The 24,419-nt window shown below is 40.6% G+C and overlaps 2 protein-coding genes across 2 annotated transcripts; both read right to left on the bottom strand.

Annotated features, from left to right (window-relative positions):
* Positions 1 to 4,079: 4,079 nt before the first annotated feature.
* Positions 4,080 to 4,928, bottom strand: LOC147440653 (uncharacterized). Its single transcript, XM_086483553.1, has 5 exons — positions 4,852 to 4,928; positions 4,733 to 4,745; positions 4,603 to 4,617; positions 4,216 to 4,259; positions 4,080 to 4,131 (listed from the first exon to the last, which is right to left on the bottom strand). The coding sequence occupies exons 1-5, from the start codon at positions 4,926 to 4,928 to the stop codon at positions 4,080 to 4,082; spliced, it is 201 nt and encodes a 66-aa protein (XP_086339679.1).
* A 55-nt stretch (positions 4,929 to 4,983) lies between these two features.
* LOC147440652 (uncharacterized) lies at positions 4,984 to 6,150 on the bottom strand. The gene is made up of 4 exons (XM_086483327.1): positions 5,782 to 6,150; positions 5,269 to 5,667; positions 5,113 to 5,190; positions 4,984 to 5,034 (listed from the first exon to the last, which is right to left on the bottom strand). Exons 1-4 carry the CDS (start codon positions 6,148 to 6,150, stop codon positions 4,984 to 4,986), a joined length of 897 nt encoding a protein of 298 aa, XP_086339453.1.
* Positions 6,151 to 24,419: the final 18,269 nt, after the last annotated feature.

The following is a 24,419-nucleotide window of genomic DNA, read 5'->3' as shown; positions in this document are numbered from 1 at the left end:
AAAGAAATCTTATGGATAGCTACAACAACTGAAGTGCCCCATATTAACCTAATGTGACCCATAATCGCTTTGAAAGGTAAAAGAACTGAAGGTAAAAATCTATAGCTCAAGATGACACACCCAATCAATCCATATGAACATATGACAAATTGAGACCATATTTGTAATTATATACAAATAAAGACACTATGTATGTGTGACACACAGACCCAAGGTATGCTAGAAGTGTCTTGGCAAGAAACTATAGCTCAAGATAACACACCCTGTCAAGCCATATGACCATGTGAGAAATTGAGACTATAAAATTTGTAACTACATAGAAAAGAAAGCTTTATGGATAGCTAGAAGTACTAAAGGTAAAAATAGATAGTCAATACTCACATATCCGATTTTAAAGCAAATAATCCCAGTTTGCAAGTATATTCCAAGTGTTGTGATAGTCAATACTCACATATCCGAGTTTGAAGCCAATATTCCTTGTTTGCAAGTCCTCCTCCTAAAGGGCTCCTAAATGAAGGGACTATTAACAAACTAAAATGTCTTTTCTGCTATGGCCCATAAGGGCTTTATCCTTGGTGGCAACCCCAAGGGTCAAGACAGTCTTGGCTTTTCGTTGTTGCTTATGGTCTCATGGTGGCTCCCTTTGCCAGCCAATGTATGGTCTAGGGTTGGATGCCATGGCTCGTTGGAGCATACATGGCTTTCATTACAACTTTCATTACAGCTTTTTGTTGTTGCTTATGGTCTCATGGTGGATCCCTTTGCCAGCCAATGTATGGTCTCGGGTAGAATTCCAACCAATCTCTGCATTGAAACCCCACATTTTGACTCCTTGAGCCAAAATTTCCTCAAGAAACTCCTCATACTAAATGTTGGCCTAGAAAAAAACACCATAAATACTAGAGGGACACATCTGGAACATGGTCCACATCTCTAACTTGATAAAAACCCCATACAGGGCATGCAGCAATGGATAGGGATGTTAGCAATATTAGCCTGTGCATAGTTTTTTTCATACTCATATGGTAAATTTACCACACTTTCATAATCAAACATTATTTGGTGTACAATATGTGTAAGATATGATCAAACACATTTACCATTCTTTCTGTCTACGACAAATTGAAATTTAGACTCAACAATAGCCAAAGAGGAGCGCAAGTTTCTCAAGCGAGTGGGCGGCCAATTTCAAGCTGCAAAAAATACTTAAAGGTCACAAGAAGCATGTTCTTTTGTTCCCCATCAGGTACAATCCATATTAGCTAAACAAGAGATCAACTCAGATTGTACAGAATCTTTTAGACTCTTTAAGTCCTTTTTGAGCGCAGGTTGGCCTCAACAAGTTGGACACATTACTCTGACCTTACAACATAGTCAACCTCAAGTATGGTATCCGACATATAGAATGTCTTGGGGATCTAAATCATACTATATTCCAAATTTTGATAACCGTATGCATCCCCCATATGGTTTCCATAAGGAAAACTGTAGTGATTGTCTCATCTAAGGGCTATGAAGTGCCTGAGAAACTAGGAAAATGCAGCAAGTCTGTTATTTGCCTTTGGTTGCATAACAACAGAAACTTCATCTTGAGCTGGACAGTTGTATGTTCAGCCAGATATAGGAGCTGCATGCAGACAAGGGTGGGGTGAATCATTGGCCCAAAACAGCAGTATTTGCAACTCAAAGATTCATTAAAAGGTGTACACTATAAACCAGTATTAGGCTCTTGGGAGGTGCGCCTCCTTTTCAGAGTAAGAAAACCATCCTAAAAAAAATTCAAGTTCAGCCATCTGAATTTTGAAGCTAATTGATTAATTTTATACACCCTAACAAGTTCAAAATGAAGCACAACTGCGCACCACAGTACATCTTTGCAAAACTAACAGGTGAAAGGCATTTCTCTAGGAACACAAACATTCAAGAAGACTAATGTATTTAAGGTATCTTTGGTTTAAGGAGATTACAAAGCATGTACATGTACAGAGTAAAGTGAGGCCAAAAGCAGTCACCTGCAGATATGAGACTGTTACTGAACCTTGCTCAAAAGATGTATCCACAAGAATATCCTCCATGGCTCGAACCATGATTCCACGGTCGGCATCATCTTCCTCCCCAAGCTTGCCAAGGGTGAAAGAAAGTTTTACCTGTTGCCTGTTTGACCATATGCCATGACAGTGCCATTATACCCCTCTAGAACACTCTGCAGGCAAAAAGAAGAGGGATGCCAAGTATATACAATCAGATAGAGTTTTAAACATAACATACAAAATCTCTTGCAAAACAGGCCACTATCACAAGCCAAACCAACATCTAAGCAAATATCTTTAGACACGAAGAACAAGCACCCAAAGACTCTATTTCCCTGTCTATAACACTATCTATTGAACAAAATGGATTGAAAATGGCAGGGGGCAATGAAGGACCTCAACCACAGGCTTTGCCACTACTTCATAGACTCGTTTTTGAGAAGCAGTTTCATTCAAAGTCTCATCAACTGGAACGTCTCACAGTCCCAATTATTCTTCCTCAGCTTCAGTCGCTTCAGCTGTGACAAGTGCAAAAGACTGATGGATTATGACAAGGCATTGGCACAATATAGAACTTGTCTTGAGCTAATGCCGGTAAAGTTTCCCATGAAGCAACAAGGTAGGGAATGAGAAGAAGACCTCTGGCATCAACTCCACATAATCAGTAAATTCAGCATAATTTTGTAGCTCCTCAAAGTTCCCGGGCCTAAGTCACACAACAACTCTTACTCTTCCTGACACTGAACGTAGACTTGCATGAGTTTAAGATTTAAGAGATGGAAAGGAGGCCCCGAAAGGACATGAAAAAGATATCTTTGAAGAGGAATGTACTACATAAAAATGAAAATTGAACCTAATCAAATCTTATTACTGTACTTTCCTTCTTTCTTTTGACTCAATGATAATGCAAGTTCTGTCATGCAAAATGCACAGTTCGATGATAAAGTAACAACCTCCATTGTCATCTTTTCCATTCCGACTTGCTCGCCTGCCTAGCGAAGGCGCCGTAGGTATGGCCTTAGGGCGGGGAGTTGTTGGAGATGAGCTGGAGTTCAAAGATGGAGGCCTTTCTAGTCGCACCATTCCTGCTCGTGGAAATCCTCCTGAAAAGTTACCACTGGAATAAAATGCCATTTACATCTTCGACAGTGCAAAAATACTTCCACATCCCCACTAAACAAAAGAAACCTTACTGCGAGAGTGTGCAAAAACTCTCTCTCCCTCCCTCTCTCTCTCTCTCTCTCTCTCTCTCTCTCTAACTCACCAATTAGCACCGAAGGCTCATGCTAAATCACATCATTGATGGAGACTCAAGATCTAATTTACAAGAATAGATTAGTTGAAATAATGGAAAATACTCCAGTCTGGAGAGAAGATGTAAAATCTTGTACTTCCTGTTGTAGCCACTACCAACCACCCCATCAGACCAATCACCCACCTTCCCCTGCATTTGTGTCACTGAAGCACAGAATGTATAATCCTTACCTTCTTTCTATTGCAAATGCTATCAACATTGATTCAACAAGCCAAGAAGACCGAATCACAAGGAATCCACCTCATCTGTTCATTGAGGTAGGTTGACGACAATTTTTCTAGAGGGGATAACACAGGAATAAAAAGCAAAGAAAAAAGAAATGTACAAATAAGAGAAAGGGATGAATGAGGTTGCTACCCTTAAATACCAATGACCTAGTATTGACAAATGTACAAATAAGAGAAAGGGACGAATGAGGTTGCTACCCTCAAATACCAATGACCTAGTATTGAATCCTGTGTTGCATAGGGTAATATACTAATACACAGCAACACTAAAGCTAGCTTTGTGCAAACAGCTGATGAGTACCTTGTGTGTCATGCCTCAAAATGCAATAGAAAACTTGTCTTCAATCCAAACTTTTATCGAGTGAGAAACAAGTCATCCGACCATTTACAGTAACAACACGTAACATACCTCATAGAGAAAGACCTTATCGATGCAAAAGACCCTTCAAGCCTACAGTATGTACTGCAGTTGTATCCCCAATACCATCTGAACCTTGCTTGACCTCGTCAGAGCAAGCCCCTTGCATTCAGTGTACCAGATGTTTTATCAAACAGGAACCTGAAAAGTAAACAGATTGATCAAGCACCGAGCACATCTATTTGTTGAGCATAATGTTGTTGAGCATAATGTTCAATCACTTACAATAGTTGTCCAAACTCGCTTTCCATTACTCCGTAGCAATCTCTCTGAAAAGCATCACAAGGCTTGCCAATTGTAAAACATAAAACCACATATGGCCCATAAGTAAAGCTTCCTCCATACATGAAGAAAGGAAGAATCACAGAGAACTCGATGGGATAGCAAAAGCCTAAAACTCATTATAAGTCCTTGATCTCTACATGTAGGCTCTTGCAAACTAGCTATGAGCTACAGATTTATTTCACTGATTATGAATCTTCATTTTTTAAACTATGTAAAACCAAGAAGGCCACAAATTTGATAAAATGCGTTGGCTTTGAAGCCAGTATGATTATAACCATCATATATAATTCAGTTTCACATCATGAACAAAATTTATCAGAGCAGTACCCATTCTAGGTGTCTCTGATTTTGTCTTCAACTTTACAAGAGAATGCTCCAATTTCTCAATATACCTAGTGGCACCCTGGTTGTGTGTGCCACTAAAAGGAAGGCATAGGTAGCCTAGCCTTCAGCTTACTGACTCTAGCTGCCTGTCATGCAAGAATAGCAGAATCAACATGGCTAGACATGCTGACAACTCTACAGATCACTGGGATGAGTACATGAAGAAGAGGACAAATGCAACCACAACTTTACATGAGGGTGCATCCATCCATAAGGTCGAACATTACAAAGAGTGCGACCCCAAAAGTCATGCTTGAGACACCATACATTCCTCCAATATAAAACCTCTTCTTTGTGCTGAAAACTCTGATTGAATTTCAAAAGCTATTCTGAGTCCGAGTCTGCACTGTCCATAGCCTTGAGACCTTGAGGTTTCTGCAAAGAAGAAACATATAACTAAAGCAAGAAGTAGGAAAATAGAGCAATTGCTTCTCAAGACTTGTAAAGACATACCTTCTTTGTGCTTTTCTTCTCTCTCACATCGTAGCGACCACGGGAGATATCACTTAGCCAATTTCCTGGAGTGCAAAACTGCAAGGAGATATAATTACAGTTAAGACACACTCTCAACAGTGTTGATGAGATATTCTAACTGGCAAGATGCCTTACCAAGAGAGCCTTCTCCACCACTTTGAGCCGTTTCTTAGGCCGCTGTGGAAGTTTTGAGCCTTTAAAAAGAAGAAAATCCTCCTCCTTCTCTTTCCAGGAAAGGCTAACGGATATCCGAGGCCATTCAGCCTTAGGCTTGTTGCAATCTAGACCATTGCCCTCACACATAACACCAGTCCCATTAGTGGTGTGGTACATAACAGTGACATGCTTGACACAATTGCTAAGACCATTGTTTGTTGTAGCTAGATCTGATCCCTCGATTCTCTGCTGTTTCCTTCCATTGCCATAATTAGCACACCTCTTCTGGAGAGAGGATGACCTCTCCTTAGCATCCAGAACTGGCCTTGTAGAGTCAAACCCACTTGTAGATCTGATCCCTCGATTCTCTGCTGTTTCCTTCCATTGCCATAATTAGCACACCTCTTCTGGAGAGAGGATGACCTCTCCTTAGCATCCAGAACTGGCCTTGTAGAGTCTGATCAGATCCATTTACTGGCTTATTGATCAAACCGTTTCCGCGCACAAGATCCACACAAGATCAAACCGTTTCAGCACATCCTTGGTGCTCTTGATGTTAAGGTTTTGGTTGATTTCAAACTCAACTGGGAGTCCATAGCAGTCCCAACCAAACCGGCGAGTCACATGGCAGCCATTTGCTGTTTGAAACCGTGTAACAATATCCTTTATTGTCCCAGCTAGAATGTGTTCATAATGTGGGAGACCTATTGCAAAGGGCGGTCCATCATAAAAGATGTACTCGGGCTTGCCCTCAGACGGCTCCAACTGTCTTTTGAATGCATCCAACTTCTTCCAAAGGGCTAGGACCTTCTCCTCCTGTAGCGGAAAGTTGAAGTCCTTGCCCTCACACATGTCCTCCATGGCGATGCTGCTACTCGCAACACAAAGTTTATTTCATGTGTGTGTATGCGTGCGCGTGCACGCGCGTGTGTGTGTGTGAGAGAGAGAGAGGCTCAAAGAGAGAAACTGTGCTTGCGCGGGAGTAGGGGTCCGGCGATGGAGAAACACCGACAGTGCGTCAGTCTGCGTAGGGCGGGGAGAGGAGAACTAATCAAAATGGCCCAATATTTTCTATCAATTTTGACCTTTGATATTCTATCGCTGGGTGTGACCCGAATCCCTCTCTTCCCCCCACTACCCCTACTCACACTGTGTGCGAGGTTTCTCCATTTGTGGGAGGGGTGCAAGTTCTCCTTATTTCTCGAACCATCTCACCCAATCAAAATGGCCCAATATTTTCTATCAATTTCGACCTTTGATATTCTACCCCTGGGTGCGACCTGAATCCCTCTCTTCCCCCCACTGCCCCTACTCACACTGTGTGCGACTCGCCTCTAAAACCCTTTCCCAAGGTTCTCCATTTGTGGGAGGGATGCAGGGAGAGATGGTTCGAGAAACAAGGAGAAGCGAGAGTCTGCAGAAATATAGCGTATCCCCTCCCTTTCTCGTAGCTCTAACAGAATTGTAGCAAGGCTTCTACAATCGAGGCAGAGAAAGCGGCTTTACTAAGCTTGGGTAATTGCTTCATCCCACTCCCCCCATTCGCACAGGGTGCGCCTCAGCTCTTACTTTCAGTGTCGCCCATGCCAAAAAGGGTACTACTCAAAGTTACATCTACTAGCTCTTGCTCGCTCTTACCACCGATACATGTGTATGTGTGTGTGACGGTTGTGACAATTTCCGACATGAGTCTTTGCAGATAACTTTTTGGGTATTTGCCATGTTGTGAATATGCAAGCGAAAGTGGTTGCATCTCCGGGGAATAGGGGAAACCCCACGCTTGCCACCCTTGCCTCCATTCCGTGGACCTCCCCAAGTTGTGCATATCCCCGCAATAGGTGCATTTCAAGAGATGACATCCCCGATAGGAAGCCCCTCAAACACGTTCTGTGCTTTATGAATTGCATCACGTTTGGCATATATGACGACCAAGGCACCCACAAAGCGACAAAAAATCTCCCTAACCTTGTTGGACATATCCTCCAGTCAATGCACTCCATGAGACAACATTGCATCTGGAGACACACCCTCAACTTGCATCCGCTGATTGGCAAAGATTGGGAAAATTATTATAGATTACAATGATGGTTGTAAAGCTGGTATCGTGGGTGCAGGAGAAGATCTTGATCATGCCATTGGTGTTGCTACTGAGTTTGCATAGAAGAAGAAGAAGAGAAGAGTGACTTGGACGATGTGTAAGAAGAAAACAATAAATAAAATGAGGGTGCAGATGTGGAGACACAGGCTATGCAGACGGTGGTATTGATGATGATGATGTTGAAGAGGCTAATGAGGATTTGAATGTCCAAGATATTGATGCCTACTGACTACACAGAAGAAGATTAGTCAAGTTTATGGTAGCATTAACCCCAACAAATCTAGAAGCTTGTTGAACTAGTCTTAAAGATGTTAGCTAAGGGAAAGGACAGGGAGGTACCATATTTTCTCATTGATATAGCTATCTTAGTTTGCTAGTGGAGTGAATTAACTCTTTGAAATACCAAGAACAACACCCTCATGTGAAAGATTCTTTAATTGGCTTGTTAGGGTATGTGTCTAATGGCATAACCACTTAATATCCCCCCCCCCTCCCTTATGCATACGGTACGAGCATGAAATAATGGGGGGCTACCCCTATTGTATACGCTTATGTCTGACCTCTAAAAACCCCCCTCTTGTACACTCATGTGCTACCATACGGAAATCCATAGTGAATCCCCCGGGGTTGATATATGGTTTTTTTGAGAAGTTAAACTAGTTACAAACAAAATGCTGTCCGACTTTTTACAATTGTTGTAGTATTAATCGCACTACATTTTGATACACATATGTGACAAACTCTTGTATTACAAAGGATACATATGACCATTTGGTGGGTATAATAGAAGATGGTATCATACTGGAGGTACCTCTCATACATAAAGAATAATTTGTTATGGTCAAATTACTTATATTTTAGTTCTAATCAAAGTTTACCTTTATAACATATTACAATGATTAATATCTCATGAATAGATGTGTATTTCAGGAAAAGGCTAGTACCATGGAATTTACTTACAAACTTACAGCTAGGATGCATACATGTACAGACCCAGCCAAGATGGTAGCCATCAATAGGAAAATGGAATAAGAACGTGAAAAGCAGGAATTGGAGTACCTTGTAACTAATCATAAAATACCAGTGTCTAGAGCTAGACCATATCTTGCCCCACTAGCCAAGAAAGATGTAATTTATCCAGAACAAATGTATTGACATATAGTGGGCGGGAATATTTTTTGGGATTGACAAGCTATAACAAGCGGCTGAGGTTGCATGGTACATGTCTTCCCACACTGTCAGAGTGTGTTCTAATGCATCTGTGTTGCTGGATGGTGGCAGGTATAAACCTCAATCTTGTTCCTTTGAGGATTCGTCGCCACAACCTTGTTACCTTACTGTTGTATTTGGATCTTCATTAATAAAGAGGGTTATCATATTTCACAAAGGTTTTATATTCTGTTTTGTACTTTGTTGGTATTTAATGTAATTTAATTATACATTTCGTATATCAAAGGGGATTTTCATACTAAACACACACACCATATTGTTTCCAAGATCACTCTTGGTCAAGTGATCCTGTATAATTAAATTATGTTAATTAACTATTCTATGCTTAATTGCCTACTAATATGAATGTTATTATAGCAGGTAGGATGGATCTCCTCTCTTACAAAAGTGGACTATACTAGCAAACAAAGGGTACCAGTTCCACCTATTACCACACAGTGTATTCTCTCATGCTTCAAGGCACCTAAGTTCCATAAAAGGCTTTTAGAATTTGAATCTGAAGCCTTTTCTAGTGGATCTTTATCAGTACTTAACATTGCTTCTGTTAATGATTGGATATCTCTCCTTGCATATTCTAGGAAAGATCCTGCCAGCCTTCTTTTTCTCTTTGAAAATTTCTTACTTAATGTTCCTTTCATTCATACTCAAGATAGATCTGATTTTGATTTCTACTTTTCTTTTCTCCCCACTATTGTAAACAAGCTTTATTTTATCAATAACGTCCCTGTGTTACCTTTAGAAATTAAACATTCTATGAATGTGATTAATCCTCTACTAGACTTTGATCTCCTTGATCCACGAGAACAAGAGGCCTTATCTGCACTTGCAAACTCTCCTGCTTCTCTTAAGCCTGGAAAGTTTATTTCAAATAACTTTTTGTGTGTTGTTTCGCTTATTCCTCCTAGACAAGTCGAGTTGGATTCTATTCAACTTGACAACCAACTATTGAATTTTGAGCTTATCAACCATTGTGCTCCTTTCTCGATCAATTCTTTGGCTTTTCTCTGTAGTATTCCTATAGAAGTGGTGGAACAATGTAGAATCCACTCCATTACAAGCTAAACACCTGTTGTATCTTTTGAGCCTCAACATATTTCCTTAGCTCTTGTAGACTCAAACAAGTGCTCTAATTCTTCTCTAGTGGCAAGAACAAAAGGACTATCCCTTGTAGACTGGGTCAAAGATACAAAGAAGTTTCTTAGAAACTGTTGGAACACATATAAAACCTTTGTCAAATGTGCATGCAAAAAACTTGACCCTAATTATAATTGTAATGCTTCTATACTATGGGTTGACCATTTATTTGGTATGTGTTTCAAAATCTACCAAAGTTTTTCCCTTCACATCTGGAGTTCCACAAGTATATACTTTTATAGCATGGGTGGCTACTTTACCTATGGAAGTATGACATGCTATTATAGTATAATATCACTTCCATGAACATATGATGGAGGTTGCTCACGGACCAGTATTATATTCTCTAGGATACCCTCTACTACCCAGACTCACCAACACACCCAATGGCCAATCCCATCAAAAATATCTTCAAACCAATAAAAGGCAAAGAACCCATGAAGAAGATTCTACATACACCGGGTAGTTCATCTTCTACTGCACGTAAGAAACCTCGACAAGTTTGAGGTGCTGAAGATATTGGGGATACATCGAAAATTTTGGAGCTCATCAATGAGGAACAGGTTCGAACTATCCTTAATAAATCTAACTCACTTAAACAGATGATGAGAAACTACATGTCAAGACGAAGATTCATACATATAGTTTTTTATAATAAATTTATGGATTTCATAGAATCCTCTGTTTTTAATAAAGATATCTTGAATTTTATTGGCATACCTAGAACTTTAACATACTTCAATATTAAATTTGGGTGGAAATACACTAGAAAACTTGAGAGTAAGCTAGAGAAATCCATAGCCAAACCTCTTTCACACACACACACACCTATCTCCAAGAGAATCCATGGCCAAAACCCTCATCAAGTTTGTCAAAAACTTGATCTTCTTCTTCACACTACACTCTCCCTCTCCTCTCTCCTAATTCTCAAGCTTTCCTTAGCTTGAATTCCTTTGCCTCTTACCATTCTCTCATTCCAAGTAGCCAAATTGGTGATCTTCAAAAGTGAAGTGAAGAGCCGACTGTATCCAAAGCAAGGACAAGACTAGACCATACACACATTAAGGTAATGTTTTCTTGTTCTTTTTATGCTATTGCATTTTCTTGAAAGTGATTTACTTTTGTGCTTACATAAATTTATGCTTAAGCTCTCATTCCATAAGCAAGCCTTTTGATTGGGAAGAGGAAATAACTACTTAATTTTGTTGTTTCTCTCTATTTATGATTCATTACTAATCATATCTAGCCATGTTACTAACAACTAACCCCGACGTTATTTCAAGTTCCATTGTTTCAAGTTCTCTAGCCTTTACCAGATTGATATGGCATAGAGAGTAGAAAGCTTTCTATTTAACTATAGGTGACTGGAGATCATACTTATATTTCAAGTTCCATTCTTTGGATTAACAGACTAATATGACATAGAGAGAGTAGAAAGCACTCTCTTTAACCATAGGTGACTTGAGATCATACTTATATTTCAAGTTCCATTCTCTAGATTACCAAACTAATATGGCATAGAGAGAGAAGAAAGCACTCTCTTTAACCATAGGCGACTGGAGATCATACTTATATTTCAAGTTTTGTTCTCTAAATTACCAGACTATATGGCATAGAGAGAGTAGAAAGCACTCTCTTTAACCATAGGTGACTGAAGATCATACTTATATTTCAAGTTTCGTTCTCTAGATTACCAGACTGATATGGCATAGAGAAAGTAGAAAGCACTCTCTTTAACCATAAGTGACTAAATATCATACTTATATTTCAAGTTTTGTTCTCTAGATTACCAGACTAATATGACATATAGAGAGTAGAAAGCACTCTTTTTAACCATAGGTGGCTGGAGATCATACTTATATTTCAAGTTCGTTCTCTGGATTACCGGACTAATATGAGAGAGAGAGAGAGAGAGAGAGAGAGAGAGAGAGAGAGAGAGAGAGAGAGAGAGAGAGAGTAGAAAGCACTCTCTTTAACCATAGGTGACTGGAGATCATACTAAAATAGCATGCATGCTGGATGATGATTAATATCTATGCGTATCCTTAAACCCCGCTAGAAATATCTTTTTTTGTTTGATACACGAGATAATTGCCACATAATCACGGACAATAAAGTATTGGAAATTTTTGGAATTAACCATTCTATTCAAAGTGGCATTATAATTTACTCTAAAAAGAATGCTCTTATAAAAAGTTCACAAGTTTTTCTTTAAATTTAAGAAATAGGATTTTTCTTCTTTTAAAGAGAAAAAGAGCATGTGTGTAGTATTTCTTTAGTGATACCAATAAAGTTAATACTAGAATTCTCTCAAGGAGATTTAAGTTTTGAAGGGTAGCCCTATCTTAATCAAAGGAGTTTTTCATTGGAAGTGGGAACTTCCTTCCAATTAAGGTATCCCACCCTCTTATCCAATGGAAAGTCCCAAAACCATAAGCCTCTTCTAGCTACATAAATAATCCTCTCCATGGTAGCAAAGGTTTTCCTAAATTCCTTCTTAAAAGAAAAATTTGATAATCATTCATACAATATTACTTGAGTATTTTTCACTTGTTCATTTCAAGTTTGTCTACTTTTAAGTTTGTTTTGTAAATTTGAAGGGGGATTAAGAGGATAGCTTCACGGATTTTTTGACTGTGTTGCTTGAACATAAAACTCCCATAGCTTCCATGGAGATGCCTCATGGATGTCAAATGATGCAAAGGGGCCAAAATGGGATTCGTCAAATTCGGAGTTAACTTGAAACTTACATCGAGACAAAATCTTAAAATCCCAAGAGACTCGTTGTATTTCTTCAGGTCTTTTTTGATTAAATATTAAAATGAACTAGGAACTATGAGAGTATAAGTCATTGAAGAGCTTAATCTAAATTTAAACTAGGATTAAAACTTTATCGAGAAAATTTGAGGTGGATAGACATAGCATAACATAGAAGATTTAAGTGTGAACTTTGTCTTACATGCTTCAAAAAGGCCGACGCAGGTGTTTATCTATGTGATACAACATGGGATGGTTCTTTTTGGCTAGGACTGATAACCGTTGGTCTATGTTTTGAGCTCGGGTTCATTTATTGTCCTAGAAATGGGATTGAATGGCAGTGCGTCCCGGCCGGGTGATAAGGACCTATCGATGCGTCTGGAAATCGGCCTAGTCTGGGTAGGCCTAATGTCAACGGGAAAAGGAGGAAGGAAAATGGATCCATGAAGGAATCAGGATGAGGGAGTTCTACAAGCGGAGGCGTGGAGTTCCCTGCAAAATACCCGAAATAGCATACTAGAAACCATAAAACAGACTAATTGACATACCTGGAAACCACATAGACGTATAATCATGAGATACATGAATAGAGAAAGACAGAGTACAAGAGAGAGTAATAGGGCGTGTGCAGACGCACCTCCTAGAATGGAGTGCTACGTCGGCACGGCGAGAGAGAAGAGAGGAGAGGTGAGAAGAGAAGAGCAACACAAACACTGGGTGCAATCTTTCCCCGTGCAAGAGTGACCATTTCCCTATTGCACATATTTCATTTATAGATTTCTTGAATGGTCAAAGTGATTAAAGACTGGCCGGCCGGTCATAAATGGCCAAAACACATAAAATAGCACTTGAATAATAAATTGAACAATATATATATATTTACATTTGCATAAGCCTAGCTCGGTCCAGTCTTTTCCACCACCTGTCAACTGCAGTAAATAATAAAATATCAATTCCATAACATACCTCTCAGTTGGAAAGCAACTATCCTCAGTTCCGAAGATAAAAATCTGCAAACAATACAAAATCTTCGCAACTGTCCTCAGTTGCGAAGATAAAAATCTGCAAACAATACTTGTCAAAAATAAGGATTAGAAATTTGTATCAAATAGTAAAAGAAAAATCCATAAAATTAGACAGCATTGCTTATTATGCCTGCCGTCATCCATATACTACCGATTATAGTGTCCCATACCACTAGAATAAGCAGTATATGTCATATCCTGATGAATCATGATATCATTGGTCACACTCATCATTGTATAAATCAATTCGTATCAATCTCAAGTTCACTTTCATAAATACTGTCCCGACAGAAAATCATCATATACCAATTCCAAAATATCTTTCAATTTCTATACCCGAGTAACAAAATCATACAAGTTACAGTGGTGACCAACCATTGCAGCATGATTTTGTGATCGATGTTGCCTAAATCAGCGAATGTACACGAATAAGACGTGCTACCTAAATCAGTGAATGTGCATGATTCATTAAAAAATCGTGAATCTGTAGTTTTTTGTTGTGCTGCCTAAATCGAGGAATCTGCACCAGATGAGCATTGACACACTGCCTAAATTGGAAAATCTGTGTGCATGTGACTAATGGACGAGACAAGACATAAAGAAAAAAACAAAACATAACATTTACTACCTGGTGGTGCCAAGATGGGGTATGCTGCGGTCCATAGTGCTGCACAAAACTGTTTCTCACTATCCATATCAGCTCTTGTGTGTAGTTGTATATCAGCTTGATGATAAAGTTGCTCAATTTAAATTTACATTCAAGGGAAGCAACAAGCGACAATGTGAGGATGGGTAATTTCACATACTATGATAAAGAAGCAAAAGATCTCGTTCTTGTGAAATCATCCATTTGGATTATGTTGGTTGCAAACTACTAACTATGTGCTATGAAATACATGTACGAAATAAGAACAACTTAGAAGGAAGTAGAGAGGGTGAGTTGTATTATAGGAGTATGTGAAGCCAATGTATGACAATGTAATCACATGAGAGAGAGGAATCATTATGACGAGATGTTAAGGCAAATTATAGCAAAAGATACATGGAAGAACTTACTCATTAAAGAGGTTTAAAATTCTTTAGCGAAACATTGCAAAATTACGTACCCGTGTGGGTGGTTCGAAGAAAGGACTCGGAGTTGAATTGTCAAATGCGAAACAAGTAGTTAAAAAGGAAGGTCAGTAGCAAACTAATCATTTGGTTAATGTTAATGAAGATAGACAATTGGATTATCTAATAAAAAAGTATAGACTAAAGCAAAGTACAAATGTCAGACCATTGGCAATGCAAGTCTCAACAAGAGAAATTTAACAGCTTTGTAGTATGCAGAAAGGTTAGATACTACAATATTTTATAGCATCACTAGTGGAGGATTTAGGCAAAACTTATGTAATGAATATCAATAGCGATTTGACAAGGTTTACAAAAATAAGTAAAAGATGCTTCAAGAACGCGTTATATACATGCTGAAAACAATCACAGTTATTTGCCAGTCTCAATATACATTAACAATGTGTAATCAAGAAGACTTGCGGAAGACTTCTATGTCACTAATGAAAACATAAAAGTGAGATACTGATCTGGCCATATCTAGGTGTTAGTCGTGCTTAGTAAGTGGAGAAACTGTGTTTGTTATTCCTTCATGAGGTGGCTACCTTAATTTCTTCGATGTAGCACAATAATTTCACTCCCATATTTTCAAATGCACATGCTATTGCAGCTATGGATGGATTGGGTCATTCTCTGTCGAAAGACAAGTCTCCCATGAAAGGAGAAAGTCCACCACTCATTGGTGCATGAAATAAAATAAAAATCTTCTCCCAAAAAATGATTAAAAATCGCATTGCAATTTTAGAGATGGTCATATATTGTATATCAAAGGTTCTCATTTTGAACATTGTCCTTGACAAAACATGTAGAAGCTAGCTTGTCCAATAGTGTGAGATAGGAATATTGATAATCAAAATTTCAAAGGGAGCATTGGAGTTTTATATTCTTGAAAGATTGGGAATACAAATTTGGAAAGCTATAAAACATAATGTGACAAATTTCATACAATCAAGTCATGCAAATAGTTGCCCATTTGTAAGATGGCAACTTCTGTAAGTATGAAAAATAACCTTGTGCTTCCTCACCTAAGAAAGCCTATGAAAGTTCTTAGAGGAATGAGGACTAAGAAACAAGAGCAGGAATGGGACTTTCGAGAAATTTTTGGGTAAACTAGGACACCCGACACTTACCATGCAACCAAGAGAAGGCTTCACCCATAATGATATTTCATAGCATGAGTAAGTTTGTTTATGATGGTGTGAGTTGATATGGGTGCTACCGAACTTGATGGTTGCATCCATTTTGGGCCTTGGCATATCAAATCTTCAGTTGAAGCTTGACGAAGTTGCTCGCAATTGACACACATACTCAGGATGTGACAAGAACGGTAGACTGGCCAAAATGGGACCTAGCCTGCACAATCGAGCAGCATGCTTCCAGAGCCCATTCACACAACCAAACCCCCACCTCATGCTCCACTTCAGCCCACCTAGCGGTGAAACGAACTGGCAGCTATACAACACATAACATCACCACTACATCGCAGGAGAGGAAGGCGAACTTCACAGTGATGCCTCTTTCCTCTCCACCTGGAGCTTATCGCTGCATGGCTGTTTCCTCAAGCCTCCATTTATCTCAGTGAGCTCATGTTTGTGTGTGTGGTTGGGCACCAGCATGGCTGTTTCCTCAAAACTCCATTTATCTCAATGAGCTCATGTTTGTGTGTGGTTGGGCACCAGCATGCGTCACCCAAAATCAATATGGGCAGCTCATGGATGCAGGGATTTTGACATCAGATTGGGCTGCTGTGATGGCTATGTGATGTTGGCGCAGCAAGGGGAGCCGACAAAAGGTGTGGCAGTGGAAATGGCCCCAGTAGGTGCGTACTCTGACTGCAACAGTTTTGACTACAAGAAGATTGATGATTGTCATGGCCACAAAGGTGGTAGCGTAGGAGGCATGCAGGTGCATATAGTGAGTAAGACGAAGCATGGTGCTTCCAGTAGCAATAGACTCCATGCGTGATGGAGGCTGGTGTGTGGGGTTGCATGGTCGTCAGTGAGAACTGAGGGAAAAAGAGAGAGAGAGAGAGTTATTTGACGGGCTGCCATCGGCATGCGGTGCCCAGTCTGTAGGAGTGTGTGTCTGTGTTTGTTCCTAACAAGGGAAAAGAAACATGATATGCATGCATAAGGTGTGGTAATAGTTGGCTGAGAGAGAGTGAGTGCCACAAGGTTGGTGAGGTTCGCATGACGGCTGAAGAGGCAGCACTGTGAGAGACTGAGGGGATATAGGAGATGACTGCATAATGGTGGTTGAGTAGGTGGTAGATAGAAAATGCATGCAAGAGGAAATTGACTGAGGATTGTGTGTGGCATAGCCATTGGACCATAGAGAGGAAAACCGGCGCAGGTGTGTGGTTCCAAATTCACATGGCGGTTGGTGAGCTGTGGGGATGAGAGCGAGCTGAGTGTGGGCCGTTGCCAGTTGACAAAGAGAGAGAAAGAAACTTTGGTGGCTAAAGCTAGAGGAGAGAGAGAGAGAGAGAGAGAGAGAGAGAGAGAGAGAGAATTGGTTGGCTCTTTGAGTCCATCGATTGTGCAACCTGCATATGGGGATAGCGAATCGAGTAGGGTGCCCTACATGCTACTGTGGTCTATATTAATGGTTGTCTCTGCCACCACAAAATCGCCGAGTCGGCCTGGATAATGTCTTCCATCGATAGGCAATGTTTGCCATCAAGTGATGCTCCATTTTGGTGGTCACCGACTATACGGCATGCAGGTGCTATTGAGAAAGCATCAACTTCGGAGATAACCATCGTTCGGAAATCACCATTGCTATATATATATATATTTTGAGTGGGTTGTTTCCCACACGAATTAAGAATACTCATCTTGATTTACGGCTGTTTGTGAGAGATGAACCTCATCCCAGCTTGTTAAAAAGAAATAAATTTAAAACACACTACAAGAGGTTGTGTGTACGTGACGCTGTTAGCGACAGAAATACATTCGGTTTTTATACTTCTCCGTGTCGCTAAGAGCGTCGATACAGGAACGTTGCTATGAGCTTCTCTATCATCAACGCAATATGTGTCGCTATAGCCGTCGCTATATAGCCACGCCTATAGCGACCATCATAGCGACGATCACAGGCCATCTATAGCGACGCTATAGAGCCTTATATAGCGATTGAATGCCCTGCCACCCATCAACCATATTGAATGTTTCATTACGTGATTCACCTTTGAAAATAAGTGCAAGCTTAAATATAAACCCAAAGTGGTCACCCACAAGACAATATAACCATTAACTCCATCATACATAGTATTGTTTGCAGAATAAAGATAGAATAAAGATACAAAACTGACAAAATTAAATTGATGAAAGTAAATCAATGACAATTGTACACATCATAGGCAAAATCACTTGATTGTTAAAATTTGCAAATGTAATAGTTACAACACCATTGTCATTATTGAAAAAATATACGTGATTTTTAAAAAGACGTATAAAAGTCGTCTCATGATACATATGCTATGACAAAAGGAAACTAATTCTATCTAGCTACGGCTAGACCGAGGTTGTCTAATCAGACCTCTCATCGTGTCCAAGCGGCGTACCTGTTGGATTCTGCAAAAAAAACAATAAGATAGCTTTTTGTAAGTATAAACATATAGCGACGTTTATAAAAAAATACAACAAATAGAAAAGAGTAATTAACCCTAATACTAACCATGCCGCCGCGAGAACTCAGAATGTCCATCAGGGCGTTTAAGCCCTTCTTGCCTGTGTACTCGCTCTCATACGGTGTGGGATCACGTCCTGTCATCGACCACTGTCAAAACATACAAAGAATCCATTTTGTTATAATTTAAAAACCCCTAAACCCTAAACTATCAAACCTAAAGAGAAATGTGAAAACACTTACAAAATCGGCCTCATATGATGCCCACCTGCTGCTCCCCAAGTGGTGCAAGCTCCCTGCCTCTACGTGCGCTCTGGATGCCTCCTTTTGTTGCTTCCACTTGTCGGGATTCTCGCGCGTTTCTTTCTTCGCATTCTTCCAATCTTCTGTGGCCAGCCAATCTGGTATGTTCCATCCATGCTTGATTGCTTTTTGCACTTTAGAACGCTAGTTCTTGTTGCAGTATTCGCTCATTTGAACCTTCATCAGGTCTTCATTGAAGCGGTCATCCCGTGTTGGAACGGGAAACTCGTCATGAAGCATGCTGATGACTCTCTCTTTTAAATCACTTGGTACTTCACTTTAGGTGTTTAGTATGTAGTGGCTAAACACCTGAGAGCAAAGACCGCGCATGCGCAAGATCATGTTCTTGTCTTCATCATCCAAGATGATGCTGCCCCTGAAGTCGATGGAGTAAGGCAAGCCCTCTCACCGGTGACGCGTGAACCTAGGTATCCCGGCAGGGGTCTCTAGAGGCATGTTGACAAGGGTATGGACGTCAGGTGTCTCCATTGGAGTCTGGGCCCCGAAGCGAGGAGTGTCGACTGGAGTGACTCCTGGAGGAATAGCTAGTGGTGTGTAGCCGCTAGGAATGGCCATCAGCCGTGAAAACCTTGGTGTAGATGGTGATGCCGTGGCTGCTGTTGGGGTGGGAAAAGAAGGGGAGGGTAAAGAGCCTCGTTGAACACAAGGCGGTGTCGAGGCATCGGCGGCGGCATCCCCACAACAACCGCCGCCGCCACCACTAGAGCGCCGGTGACTAAACGAGTGTGAAGATTGTCTCGTCGACATCGAAGCTTCAGAGCATGCTGAATGCTCCGAAACAGAGGAAGACGCGGCCGGAGTAGGAACGCGTGATGGTGCGCCAGAGCAATGACGCTCCACGTACCACTCTCTGCTCGCGTGACAAAGAAGAAAGAAACTGCTCATCATTCATACCTGCATTAAACACACGAACATTTAAACTTAATATTGAATGAATGGAGAAGAAAACATGGACAAGGAGAGAGAGAGAGAGAGAGAGAGAGAGAGAGAGAGAGAGAGAACTCATAAAGGGGGAGGGATTCTTGTCTAGAGAGATTTCATTGAATTTCTGTGAATTTGTAAAAGCACTGCGCTTCGGGTGTGATGGAGACTGAAGCTGCATCACAAAGATCTGCTCATAGAAGTTTCTTGCTCCACCACTAAATTTAATTGATCGGGTGAAAGAGATGCTAAGAAGCAGTAGTAGTGCTTCTTAGTGTCCCTTTCACCCAGTCAGCTAGATCTAGTGGTGGGACGAGAAGCATCTATATTGAGCAAACCAGCTTTGCAATTGCAGCTTTAGTCTCCATCCCACTCGTAGCGCAGTGCTCGTCGTCCCTGCTTCTGAGAACATACTTAGAGCATAAGTACCTGGAGTGGATGCAAAGACCATTAAATACAATGACGCAATGATGCAATGACCTTTAAATACAATGACGCAATGATGCATATAGACAGAAATGGACAAAAAGCCACGTGAATACAATATACATTATAAAATGGAGCTAGAGTGTTGAAATACAATATTTATGGCTTTAAGGGGTCCCTTCTCATCCTCACAAGACTCAGCATAACTTCCTATATCTATATAGAGCTCTCTCTCTCTCTCTCTCTCTCTCTCTCTCTCTCTCTCTCTCTCTCTCTCTCTCTCTCTCTCTCTCTCTCTCTCTCTCTCTCTATGTGTGTGTGTGTGTGTGTGTGTGTGTGTGTGTGTGTGTGTGTGTGTGGCCTATGTTGCCCTCTTTCTCTCTCGCACGTGGGCGAAGGGGGTGGGGTTGGGTTGGGTTGGGCTATGTCCACCGCAAGACGTTGGCGTACATCTCTCTTTCCTATTGAATGTAGGAAATTGTGCACATGGCTTCGTAAGGAAAAAGGTAAGGAAACCCTCCAAATGGCATGGAAAACAATACCTACTAGGAAAAAGGCGCTCTTCAAGTGGGTTTTGCTGGTGAAACCCTTTAGAGGCTACGATCTATGTTCACGCCGGATCGGAGAGATTGCATGAACCGCTTTGCTTGTGGACTCACAATGTGGAGCCAAGGGAATGATCACTGTGCATGGATCAAGGGACTTAACGTTAAAGGGAATGATCATTGTGCATGGATCGGAATGGGAGGCCTTCTGAGGTCGTCAAGACCTTCTTGCGCTAGATTAAGTTGCCCCGTAATGGGTCCCACCCTTGACTTCTACGAGAGATTGCTACTTGTCTGTAACCGACAAGGAGCCCCGATTTACACCTATTGGTTACTTTCGGGCGACTATGCACCGTCACATAACCTCTCATTTTGCTTGGTAGTGTGCAATAAATATATGATTAGCTCAAAAAAAATTGAAAATAATAAGTATATTGCATCACTTCGACAATGGGTGTGTCCAATTGATGCTCGTGTAGGCTTGTTGCTCGAGGACTAAAATATAGGCCGGAAAGATGCCAACTTTTTAGCATGCTTTGAAGCCATGTCTGCCTGAATTTCAAGGCCTCCATGTGTAGAGATTTTTTAATAGCAATGATCGAATCATTCTCCCTTTCACCCTAGAGAACATGGCCTAGGTAGAAGATGAAAACAATCCAGAACTCACTTGATTAGGGTGCAGAGAGCCAAAATAATGATTGTAGGTTGCTCAAGGGGCCGCACTAGGCCATTTTCAACAACACAAACTTAAATCTTTCATGGATTGTGAGACAATAGGAAAACAAACTTCATGGGTGATGTGGAGAGAGAAATGAAATGAAATGTTATATTAATGTCTTCAGAAAGCCAAAATGATCTATGAGACCAATCTGTTTACAAAATAGTGAATCTGATACTATGTGTGGGTAATGTAGCTTTGTCTCTGGCTCTAGCTAGCATAAGCGGCATACATGTTGTCTTGGTATCCCTCTCAATCTACCAGTTTTAATCTTTAGCTGATGTGAGGATGTGTGTATCTGACCAATGGCACATCGCTAACCATGAGACACATATGTGTCTATGTAGCTGGGTCGAATCACAAACCCATCTCCTATGAGGTGGAGAAGATTCTCTCTATAGAAATACGTCTTCATTCCGAAATCTTGTGGCGGATCTATCCATGTCCTCCTGGTATCCAACTTGATCAGGTCCTAACGAACGAGTCTAGTAATCTCTACCCGTGTAAGACACATCGAGGGTGCTTGAAGAGAATACTAGAAAGGGTGCAACCTATCCATGGTGAAGCCATGCGTCTGAAACCATGATGTTATCTCTGCATACCAACATGAAGTGTCCCCCTGAAGAGCTAACTCTCTAAAAGAATCAAGGGCCAGTCTAGCATATCTGTCTCTAGTACTATCCCACAAGTTGTGCACAAAGGAGACTGATTTGGTAAGTGCCTCAATCTCCATAGGAGGGGCAGCTAGCTCTTCTCAAATGATAGTGTGGGGTATGGAGGTCTTGGCTATGATTAGTTGAGAGATCATAGATACCAACGGACTCTCCATACGTCTCCAGCCATCCTAGCCTATAGAAGGTTCCAATATTTGCACCCCATACAACATACCTTAGGCTACTAAAGTATCAAGGAGCCATAACTTTGTTTGCGGTTCCCAGAACTGAACCTACGCGAACACATCCTATCCAAGCCTCCCAAGGCTGCATAAGTTGTAGTCAGTCTAGTCTCTTTTGCTCTCCCCAAAGAAAACCTCGGCCCAGTAAAGACAACCCCAAAGTAAGTGTATGCATCTGTATACTCTACAATCTCCTAACCTATGTGAAAGTTGATGTTGATCTCTTGATCCATTGTGGTGTGTTGTTAGAGAGAGAGATAGAGAGAGAGAGAGAGCTCTTTTTTTGTTGGGGAATATAGGTCGATACCAACAAATGGATGGCAGTGATGCCAAGGGTGATGCTAGCAAAAGCCACTAAATTTAGGGGTAGAGAATTCAAGGCTATAATTTGCATGTAGCTACCAAAAATGCAAAGCTTTTATCACATTTTTATGGTCTCCTATGCTATAAATAAATATCTAGACATGGAGCCAGGTCTGACTCTCAAGGTCTTCACACTCTTTTCTCAACAATTATATAAGCTTGATAAGCACTAAAAACCGCCATTTACTGCTCACGGCATAAGCTTTGTTGCGTGAGCTGAGCTAAAAGCTACCAAAACATTAAACATTTAAGGCTTCTCAACATCCATAAAATCCTTTCTTGGTTCCTCCTAATGGGTTTTGCTAGGGAAACCCTTTTCAAAATGTGGAGCCGGTATCAATTTGAAGGGAGGTTGCATCCCCTTCTAATGGGTTTTGCCAAAAAAACCCTTTGCAGAAGGTATCATCGGCTGGCCATTCATGTTTCATTTTATGTAGGTCTTCATTCTCTTGTTTTCAGCCGTAAATCCATGTTTTGTTGTGTATTGGTTGTGTTGTTGGCTTGTCATCAAATGGCCATCATTATCTTTGGTTGTGAGCCACTAGTTTGAGATATCATCTCATCCAAAGTTGAGTACTTATAGAGTTATTTTATACTCTATCCATGTGAAATTTTTTGAGTTTTGTTTTATTCATGTCTATCCACGTTCACTTTTTGGGATTTCATAATTAGTGTTTTGGTATGACCTTGTACTTATGGTTATCATTTATGCTTGAGGTGAACTACATGATAAAATGGGATTCCTTTTGGTTCGACATTGTCGTGCATTGTTAGTCGGTTAATGATCCTATTTTCTTGCTTTAAAGCAATAACTCCATCATTATGCTTTATCTCAATGTGTTTATATTGTGATTACACGATATTATTAAACTGCTCGCGCACTTTCGCTCGTCTGATTGACACATTCTCTCATACTCATTACTCATTGCCACTAATCATACGTATAGTCTTTGTACTCCACTTCACCTTGCAAGGTATCAAGGGATCTTTGTCTATTCATAAAGCCTTCTACACTTTTATAAAATAGGACTTATAGTCAAGCTCTAATAGTATCAAGCTATCTTTGACACTTTCAATGATTCCCATCGCTCCCTCATTACGATGCAAGCATGCCTTCAACTCCTCTAGTTTGTGTGCTAATAGGCAGGCTTCGTGCACACTCCTTGCAGGCTGGACCGCCCCTGTGTGTGTGTGTGTGTGTGAGTGAGAGAGAGAGAGAGAGAGAGAGAGAGAGAGAGAGAGAGAGAGAGAGAGAGAGAGAGAGAGAGAGAGAGAGAGCTTTGACACTCACCGAGTGAGGAAGAGAGAGAGTGTGGGAGGAGAGAGAGTGAGGTTGGTTAACTTTGTGGGGGAAACTTTCTATTTCAAAAAATGGAAAGTTTTCTCCCTTAAAATTTTACAACTTCAAGAAAAAAAATCTTGCCTTTGATTCCTCTTAGGAAATTACCTCATGATGTGGGTGCTCTATTTTAGGGTTTCGGCAGCGAAACCCATTGAGAGGGGCAACAACCCTATGTGTATTTGAGTGAGAGGGAGAGAGAGGGAGGGGGGTGCACGTTACTTATGCTTCCGAGATTTGTTGGTTGTTTTCACTCTTCAAGGAGATAATATGAACTCATCTTTTTTTATCAGCCTTGAACTCGAGTCTTGGAGAGAGAGAGAGAGAGAGAGAGAGAGAGAGAGAGAGAGAGAGAGAGAGAGAGAGAGAGAGAGAGAGAGAGAGAGAGAGAGAGAGAGAGAGAGAGAGAGAGAGAGAGAGAGAGAGAGAGAACCAATTGCTCCACTTTCTTTCAAATTATGCATGTATTTAACACCATAATCTCAAATGATAAGTAGATATTTAAAGATAATAAGGTTTTGTAATCGAATAGAGCAATGAGGCAATGTCCTACAAACGAGATAACTACTGTTGCGATTAGAAATGAGAGGAAAATAAAGCAAGTAGAGAATGTTG

This window comes from Adiantum capillus-veneris, chromosome 15 (genome assembly GCF_014529385.1).
Source record: "Adiantum capillus-veneris isolate H3 chromosome 15, ASM1452938v2, whole genome shotgun sequence".
Taxonomy (NCBI): Eukaryota; Viridiplantae; Streptophyta; class Polypodiopsida; order Polypodiales; family Pteridaceae; genus Adiantum; species Adiantum capillus-veneris.
The sequence above is the reverse complement of the archived record's forward strand: the minus strand, read 5'-3'. Positions and strand labels throughout refer to the sequence as shown.

Bases quoted from the DNA above. Each gene is read 5' to 3' on its own strand.
- LOC147440653 (XM_086483553.1), bottom strand. From the start codon at position 4,928: ATGTATGGTGTCTCAAGCATGACTTTTGGGGTCGCACTCTTTGTAATG. The intron at 4,132-4,215 runs GTAAGTGATTGA...TTTACTTTTCAG, and splicing joins AGCGAGTTTGGACAACTATT to GTTCCTGTTTGATAAAACAT.
- LOC147440652 (XM_086483327.1), bottom strand. From the start codon at position 6,150: ATGGAGGACATGTGTGAGGGCAAGGACTTCAACTTTCCGCTACAGGAG. The intron at 5,668-5,781 runs GTTTGATCAATA...TGGCAATGGAAG, and splicing joins GGATCTTGTGCGCGGAAACG to GAAACAGCAGAGAATCGAGG. The intron at 5,191-5,268 runs GTAAGGCATCTT...ATCTCCTTGCAG, and splicing joins TGGTGGAGAAGGCTCTCTTG to TTTTGCACTCCAGGAAATTG.